This window comes from Crocodylus porosus, unplaced genomic scaffold (genome assembly GCF_001723895.1).
Source record: "Crocodylus porosus isolate Cpor-Errol unplaced genomic scaffold, CroPor_comp1, whole genome shotgun sequence".
Lineage (NCBI taxonomy): Eukaryota > Metazoa > Chordata > Crocodylia > Crocodylidae > Crocodylus > Crocodylus porosus.
The window spans coordinates 5783451-5792640 of record NW_017728928.1 but is presented as its reverse complement, the minus strand read 5'-3'; the positions used below and the strand labels follow the sequence as shown (position 1 = coordinate 5792640).

Genomic DNA, 9190 nt, shown 5'->3' with positions numbered 1-9190 from the left:
CTCCCCCAGATGTTGTTGGTGAGGCACTGGTTGTGATGCCAACTCCTGCTGGTTTCTTCTGGGAGCAGGAGCCTGCCAGGTGCCCCAGAGCTTTGGGATGTGAGGAAACAGGTTGTGGCAGTTCTCTTCAGAGCAGCAGCACATTGCCATGGCAGAGGTTCCCCAGACAATCCAGCAGCGAAGTGATCCTTCTGCTGCCAAGTGTGTGGTGGAGGCGAGTGAAGCCTGGTAATGAGCTCCCAGCTGGCAGTCTGACTCAGGAGCAGGGCAGTGGAAATTTCCATAGATAAGGCCTTTGCTAAATCATGTTTTTGAATTAGAGCCGGTAGGTGGAGCTGCTTGAAGAAGAGAGTAGGCTTTCAGTGTGCCATGAAAAATTCATGCCTAGTCAGTCCCACTGAACTGGAATAATCCCCTCATCGGCTCTTTGCTGTACTCCCCGGCCCTACCACCCAGAAGAGTGACAGACAGAAAATCAGAGACAAGAATTTACTAGGTCAGCCTGAAGAATTAAACTTCTAAAACAAAATGAATCTAATTCACAGTGCTGTCTGCGCTGGGATCATGTTGCTAGTTACAATGGTACTTACAAAATCAGATCCAACACTTGCTCAGTTCCAACACCTGCCAGGGATATCAGGCTGAAAATTGGGATTAAATTGAATAGGGATTTTTATCTGCTAAGCATGCCACATATTGCCATCAAGGAATCTGACCTAGAATTTTTAATTAATAAAAAAAATACATGTTGGTGTCACAAGCATCGTGAAGAATTCTGATCCCATTTTCAGGAGAGGCCATGTTCAATTAAGTCAGTGCAAAAACCACTCCGGCCCTAAAAGCCACAAAGTGTACAGCAAAACATGCAGGTAAGAAGGTGAGATATATCACTTTCACCATGAGCTAATTTCACACTATGGAAACTAAGTGATGCTTCTTCCTGTCCCAAAGAACTTCCATTCAATATTACACGAGAAAACAACTCAATGTGTAACTTCTAGCATCTTGCAGTGTCATCTGCTATGTCACAGCTTTAATACTGCAAGATGCTAGGTGTCATAGTGGCTGCTGATAGACACGAAAAAAAACAAAAAACTGTGCTTGAATGAGGTATTGGATAAAAGTGCTAAAAAGCCCTGCTGAAGCACACGATCTACACAGGTGTTGGGCAAGCTGAGTTAAACTGATGCAGCTCTTCCAGATACATGCTACGCACAGTGAAGGGGGCACAAAGCTTAAAGCAAAGCACCATTTTGTGTTGTGTCCCATTCATACCCCCATCCCCATTGCTCCCCCCACCTGTTAGTGGCCTTTGAGGTTAGATAGAACCATGGAAAAAGGGATTTTGAAGTGAGAAAGCTGGTGACGGGTCACAAACAGCACAAAAACCCAACCTTCACTAGCAATAAGGCAAATAGGACAAACCACAATCCTCTAAATTGAGGATTCAGAATGGAAACATGCAGTCCAGCAGCTTAGTGCTACATGAATGCCCTTGTTGCATAAACATTCCGTAAAAACACTTTTAATCATATTGTTCCAAGAAATTGGGTTCAAAGTTTGAACAGGCATGCAAAACACTACATGCTAGATAAAAGTGGCTTTGTTCCACTCAAAAGATTACATTTTTATAGGCATACAGCTATTGATTTATTAGCATTTAATTTGGCATCCTTTTGACAAATAAGGTGGGGGTAAGTGCAAGATGGCCCTAGAACTGGGATTTAACCATAGTACTCAACAGCAGAACCCCAGCTTTCACTACAGGGTGTAGGGCTATTGCACTGCATAATGAATGCATGCAGTGACCATATATTCTTTGGTCAGAACTGGAAAATTCCATCAACTCATTGAGCAGGGATACTCTACAAATCCAACATTCAGTAAACAAAGGTTCTTTGGGTGACTCTGGTATTGTTTATTAGACCAACTTAAATAGTTGGGGAAAACTTTCTTAGCAAGCTTTCACATTTAAAAACCCTTCATCAGGGTGAGGAAGCTCCCTAACATGTGGCAAAGTTCCCCATTATATTTTTTCTACAAGCCCTTTTACCATTTCTAGAAAAAAGTGGCCCTAAACAGTTACATGTCCTGTGCCAAGTATGCCAGCTGCTATCTGGTTTCCTTTTCCTAGTACCCCATTTGTAACCAACTACCATGTTCTCTACTTGGATTGTGAACTCTTCATGGACAGGAATCTCTTTTATTCCAAGGTGTATACCACTACCTAGCAGGCCAGGATCAGGCCTAGAGCAAAGCTTTAAAGTGAGGGTGATAATATACATTGGTTTGTTTTCCAGGTAGCATAGTTGCAATAGGTGCACGGGTTTGTTTTTATGACTTGTTCCTGTAAGTAACACAATGAACTAAGACACTACATTAGTGGGCATTACCCAACAGGCTGTGGCTGTGTAAAGGTACCAGACAAGCCTCCAGAAGTCTCCCCTATCATGTTCTGCATTTAAAATGATCAAGTTTAGTTGAAGAAGAGGTTTGGGAAACTGAGGTTGGAACAGACATTTGGCTTGTAGTTTTTCCATTTCTCAAAATGAAAGATCATTTTAGCTACCCTAAGCCACTAAGGCTTGGTATAAACTTGTAAAAGACAACTGCATAACTTTTTGAATGTACAGGAAGGTATCTTGAATGTAGGCCTATCATACTTTTTTTTTTTTTTTAAGCTATACATAGGAGTAGAAACACCTCAGGGTCCATTTTATGTTCCTGCTAACTGACCATACCCAGATGACTTGATGTTTGACCCCAAAATAGCACCAACTCAGTAATCTGTTTCCATATAGTACCAAACCATAGACATATCTGACATTATCCTGTTAGAGAAGCTACTATGAGCTTAACTGTATCTACCACATATGTATCTTCCCATCATGTTCTTTAGATAAAGTATGTAGATTCTTTACCAACTAAAACATGTGCACAGACTTACAAAAGTTAGCGTGAGACCAAGCAAGTTCCTTTCCAGGATTTAAAAGCTTCAGCAAACTGCAAGCATGTGAAGAAAAACCAAAAAAACCAACACAACCATTCCAAGAAAATTCAGTCTTCAAATATCTTTATTGGAAGGCCATGCACTGCCTTCGGTATTTCAAATCACTGTACATTTACTCTGAAAACACTGCTTGCATTTTCTAGTACAAAAAAACTAAAAATTGTTTCAGGAATGTAGAGAAATATTCAACTTAAATAGCGAAAAAAGTGCACCATAATTACTGCTGCACTGCAGTCATTTCTGCATTTCCCATAAGTTTCTTAAATAACTATCCTGTCTTGGTAACACACAATATAAAGAGCAATTATGAAAAACAGACATTTAAATATACTAAGTTATTGAGAATAACTTGCTGGCATTGGGTAGCCTATCATGGGAGCAGTACCAGTGGCAGGATACGCATACTGCTGTTGGTTCATGCCATTGTGCATATTTGCCATGTTACTTCCATATTGTTGATCATAGCCATTTTGGTATGCTCCAGCAGCAGGATTACCAGCCCTGAAGCTGGCCTGCATGCCAGCAGCTGCAAAACCGTTTCCAAATGGAGTTCCATTACTAAAGCTTTGAGCGCTGTAGGCCCCGTTTTGAGCTTTTGCTCCGAAGTCTCTCTTTCCTACTGCACCATATGTTCTTTCAAAGTTCTCCCTTTCTCTACTAAAACTATTAAATCCACCCCTTTTGCCCGCAGAATATCTGTCACGTCGATCACCCCGGGAACGACCTGCAGAAAGCAAGAATACAGATAAGATATTGTATTTCAAATGCTGTTTACACCAAGAAAGTATCAGAAAATATCACATGCTGTATTCATTTAGCATGTGGAGTATGTAATCAGAATGCCATATATACTGGGAATGGAACTTGCAGGGGAACTAGGAAGTCTGAGATAGACATTTCAAAAAAATAGAAGCAACTGGGGCGGGGGGGGGGGAAGAGAAGCAGCACTGCCCTTAGAAAAGGTTTCCCTTCTCCCCACTATTAAACATCATCAAGAGAGGTGGTAAGGTGTTGAGGAGCTGGGCTTCTCTCAGATCAGCTGAATAGCCCATTCATTCTGGGTTAGTAAAATATTTAAGCCTATGGGCCAACACACAGCAAGATGCAACACTTCCACAGAATTAGTACAGTTCCCTGATTTAGTGCAACACACAAAGTGGCTTTTTCCTTGGATGACCATATACCAGATTACAGGAAAGGCTTCCACTGATGAGATAGTGTTAGCAGTTAATCAACAAAATATTTACCTGAACCTCTGTCTTCAATCAACTGAAGCAATTTGGGGTTGATAGCTTGATTAGCCTCACGAAGCACAGAGATGAGGTCGTTTACTTGCTTTATATTATTAGGAGTAAAAAATGTGTATGCTGTGCCTGTTTTGGTACTGCGGGCAGTTCGTCCAATTCGGTGGATATAGTCCTCTGAGGAGTTAGGGTAGTCATAATTGATGACAAATTTCACATCTTCCACATCTGTAAAGTGTTGCAGTGTGGCAAAAAGCAACGCACAAAGTTTTGCACACCACAACAGCCAAATCAAAGATAAACGTTAGAAAAATAGTATTTGTAAGAAGCTACTGGCTGCAAAGAATATTGTTAGAGTATCCATTTCTGCATGAATATTGTGGAAGAGGGGAAGAGAAAAAAAAAAAAAAAAAATATGCACACTCCATCTGTTCCCAACTTATCACCCACCCGGTGATCCAAAAACCTTACCAGAAAGGAGTATGCATTTGCTTGTCATTCCCAACTCAAGAGTACCCTTTACAAATCATCAAGTGACATCTGAATGCTTCTTGCAGTAGGGCCACTAAAAGTCACAGCAGCCTCTTCATGTGCTCATTTGAGGACCTTAGAATAAAAACATGAGGTCCTTCACACACACACAGTCATCAGAAGCTTAAAAAAAGGCCACACTGCTCGTCTTGCCAAGACCTTTCAACCGCAGCTGCAAGAAAAACATACCTGTCCCCCAAAAGTCATCAAGTTGTTTTTATGCACTGTGTCTCGTCTAGGCAAGCGCTTCCAAGAAGCCAGGGTTCACTTGAGAATGTGTCTCTCTCTGGCAGGTCTCGACATGACGACTAGTGTATAAGTGAAGGAGGAACTTCGACTTTCAAGGCATTTAGAGACGCCTTGCTTTCCCGCCCCTTTCTAGAGTGAGAGGTGGACTTTTTCTCAGATCTCATGTGCCAGTACTCACCAATTTGTACAAGGCTTAGTACATTTTAAAGCTGCTCTCTCCATTTCATGGTTGAAAAAAAAAATTTCATTGAACATAGAAGTTTGTAATTATTTTCTTCGACATTTCAGCAAACTCACTGAAATTCAAAGACCCACAGATCACAGCAAACAGTATGCACAAACTAACAGCACTGCACCATGGCAATCATGCAAAGCATGGGAGAGAAGAGAAATACCAGGGCAAAGTGAACTGTGAATGAAAACTATTTCATGAGAGAACAGTTTATGGGGTAGTAGTTTAGAGGATGATCTTTGCCTTTTGAGATTACTGGCACACAATGCTCTCAGGTTTCACCTCTCTATTCGACTGGAAGCAGCCAGCCGATCATTTCCACTAGTCCTCCATCCCCCTTCGAGTCCTCCGATTGTCATGCCTAGGCCTTGCCACAAAGACTGCACCTTTAATGTGAAAAAAACTTAGAAAAATGCAGAGGTTAAAGAAAGCAGTAAACTTTCTTTAAAGAACTTTGGGCAACTGGCATTAGAGGAGTTGTACTAACCTAGACCTCTGGATGCAACATCTGTGGCAATCAGGATCGGAGCTTTTCCATGTTTGAATTCTGTAAAAACACACCAAAAACAAAAAACCAAAAAGAAACATTTGGTCAGTTCCCTCTGTACCGCTTTGTTAAAAATGGAAAAACAAAAAAAAAAAAAAGGCAAAAATGAAAAAACAGGAAGACTCGAGTCATACTCACCATTTAGAACCCAGTCCCGCTCCTGCTGACTCTTATCACCATGAATACCCATTGCTGGCCACCTGGGAGGGGGGACACACAAAAACACATGCATGTTGAAGACTAACCTTAAGATGCCATGCATATAATTATTTTAAAAAAGCACCACCTAACAAGCATCAGTACACCTACACATTCATTTCTTGAAAATGCATGCTTTTGTTCTTAAAATTTAAGCATCTAAAAAAAGAACATTTAAAATGTCTGGGGAATTATTAGTTTAATCCACATGTCTGTAGTTGCTCAAGATCCATTTAAAATGTGGTTGTTGTGGAAGCTACACACGGGATACCCTCAGCTTACTAAATGATACGACTGAAGATATACTGAAGTAGCAACATACCCATCTCTCCTCATTTTTCTGGTAAGGTCATCACACCGTCTTTTGGTTTCCACAAACACAATGGTTTTGTTCTCTTTCTCACTCATGATTTCTTCCATTAATCGAATAAGTCTGTTACAAAAGGAAAGAGTCAACTAGATATCTTCCCAATGGACCCATTTCTATCATAGTTAAAAGAATAAACAAAAGACTTGACATTTGAAGCCCATCTTTAAAAAGTGTTTGCGATTCCCTATTTCAAGATGTTACTTACTTGTCATCTTTCTCTACATCATGACATACATCTACAATTTGAAGAATGTTGTGGTTTGCGCTTAGCTCCAGTGCCCCAATGTTAATATGTACATATTCCTTCAAGAAGTCTTCAGCAAGCTGCCTGACTTCTTTGGGCCACGTTGCACTCCACATCAGGGTTTGCCTATCAGGCTAAAGTCATTACAAACAGGGTTAGTGGCAAGTTCTTTATGCGAGTTAAATCTAAGAGTCATTGCTGTGCATGGCAGCTTTTGCTACCACAGGGGCTATCTAAACCCAATTAAGAGTTTGACACTTATCCCATTCAAAGTATACAAAGATGAGAAACAGGGTAGACACAGCAAGTCTGTTACATATGTAAGATGTCAGAAGACTGCTACAGGAATAAAAAAAGGTTAGCTTGGTTCACCAAGCTTAAAAAAAAAAAAAAAAAAGAAAAAAGTAACACTTACTCTTATCTGATCTACAATTTTTCTGATCTGAGGTTCAAATCCCATGTCAAGCATTCTGTCAGCTTCATCAAGCACAAGGTAAGTGCACCTCCTGAGATTAGTCTTTCCAGCTTCTAAGAAGTCTATGAGTCTTCCAGGCGTGGCAATGCAAATTTCCACACCTTAAACCAAAAGTGTTATGATTACCACACCTGAGAAAAAGTTAGATACTGTTTATGTACTTGCCATGAAGAAATAAGTTCTCTTCATACCTCTTTCCAAGTCACGGATCTGTGGTCCTTTTGGAGCACCCCCATAAATACACGTGGACTTCAAACGACATGCTCTACTATACTCAGCAGCTACTTGCTGCACTTGTTGAGCCAGTTCTCGAGTTGGTGCCAGCACCAGACACTGGAAATAATTAGATTAGATTAGCTCTCTGTGCAATGATTACAAAATGTTTCACCTTTAAGAGAGAATGAAGATTTAAAGGAAGTCATAAAAGATTATTTCCCATGTTGAAGGGAATGTGGCCAAAAAAAATTCTATCCCGATTGTTTAAATTAAGAGCTAGCAGATTTGCTTTTTAGTAGAGCTCTTAGTTCCCATTGGTTTACAGCTACAACTTACCCCAATTTTTAAGTTCTGCCACCAGTATGGACTCTTACAGCCAATACAAGAGAACATATGATTTAGGAGTGAACTAGCACTCCTGTTCTATTCTCAAAATAAGACATTTTGCCTAGAAGAGTATAAACACTTCTCCCTACTCATCTCAATATAAAAACAGCCTAGAATGAAAGAATATTTTATATTATACTCACAATAGGTCCATCTCCCCGCTCTAGGAATGGCTGATGATTTATGTGCACTATGGCAGGCAACAGGTACTGCAGAAAAACAAAAGGCAGTTTTTTATTCAAACATACTCCCCTGCCCTTATTGTAAAGCCAGAACAAGCTTAACTGCTTTTACATAATTAAAGCTGAGACTTTAAACAACTACACTAAAATGTATTTAAAAACCCAAGAAGAAAACAGAAAAAACAAACACAAAAAAACTTACAGACAGCGTTTTCCCTGATCCAGTCTGTGCTACTCCAACCATATCCAAACCACTCAAGGCAACAGGCCATCCCTGGGCTTGAATAGCAGTTGGTTCAGTAAAATTCTGCCTCTGAATTACCTCCATAACATTTGCTGGAAAAAAAGAGGGGGGGGGGCATATAGTAACTTGATGTTTCTATTTAATGAGCTTTGAATCAAATGCCTTGGCACTGACTGGCTGAACTTACCAGGAAAGTTAGCTTCATAAAAGTTTATGAGTGGTTTTGGACAGGTATGGCCCTTAACTGTAATTTCTTTGCTTGCTCTGTATTGTTCAACCTCTTGCTGTTGAAAAAAAAAGACACAAAAAAACAAAGACAGTCAATTAATTGAAACAAAATAATTCAAATAAATAAAATATTTTATTTTTGTTTAAACCAATATAAAAAACATACTACAAGCAGCAGCCTGATTTGAATGTAACAACTTGGCTTTCCAGTGTAGTGACTCGAAACATCAGGCTCCAGTGGGTACAACCCTTGCAATATGAAGCCAGTTAGGTTACAAACAGCCAAAAAATGGTCATGATACGTACCGCGGTACGCCGAACTACATCAGGATGCTCTTGATAAAAATTCTTCTCGAATTTGGGCAGTTCATCCAAGTTCCATTTCTTTTTGGTAAGCTTCTCCCCGGGGTTGCCAAATTTCTTCCCGGAGAGGAGGCCGCCTCGACTCCCACCAAACCGAGGGGCTCCAAACCTGAAAGACGCAGACAAGGTTAGGATTTACAGCAAACAAAAAAGCTGTGGCAGAGGCCAAGCCCCCCTATAAATGTGCACCAGTGCCAGGCGCATCCCTCTCCCACCCCAGGGCTCCACCAGCGGGCACGCAGGAGACACAGGCACATCTTTATCGCTGCGCATCAGACTCAAAATGGGAGCCGCGCACAAGATGCTCCGCTCCGGGAGGCAGGCAAGCTCGAGGTGCCGCCTGGCAAAGCCTTTTGTTTTGTTTTCTTCCCCTGAAAGCCCTTCCTTGCCGACAGATAACATGGATAAATAAACCGCCGGCTGGACCGGGGCCAAACCCGGCGGCTTTCGTAAGAGCGGGGACACTCCCC

At 41.0% G+C, this 9190-nt stretch overlaps 1 protein-coding gene across 2 annotated transcripts in view; it reads right to left on the bottom strand.

Moving 5' to 3' along the window:
- Positions 1-3056: 3056 nt before the first annotated feature.
- The window catches only part of DDX5 (DEAD-box helicase 5), a 6689-nt gene continuing 555 nt past the window's right edge, over positions 3057-9190 (bottom strand). For both annotated transcript variants that reach the window (XM_019542379.1, XM_019542380.1), the window contains exons 2-13: positions 8664-8829; positions 8317-8413; positions 8088-8221; positions 7847-7912; positions 7292-7433; positions 7041-7201; positions 6587-6759; positions 6334-6444; positions 5952-6013; positions 5754-5813; positions 4258-4482; positions 3057-3734 (exon numbers count right to left, since the gene is read on the bottom strand). In XM_019542379.1, the coding sequence (XP_019397924.1) occupies positions 3346-3734; positions 4258-4482; positions 5754-5813; positions 5952-6013; positions 6334-6444; positions 6587-6759; positions 7041-7201; positions 7292-7433; positions 7847-7912; positions 8088-8221; positions 8317-8413; positions 8664-8829 (1786 nt within the window). In that variant the 3' untranslated portion in view covers positions 3057-3345. The remainder of the gene's footprint in view (positions 3735-4257; positions 4483-5753; positions 5814-5951; positions 6014-6333; positions 6445-6586; positions 6760-7040; positions 7202-7291; positions 7434-7846; positions 7913-8087; positions 8222-8316; positions 8414-8663; positions 8830-9190) is intronic.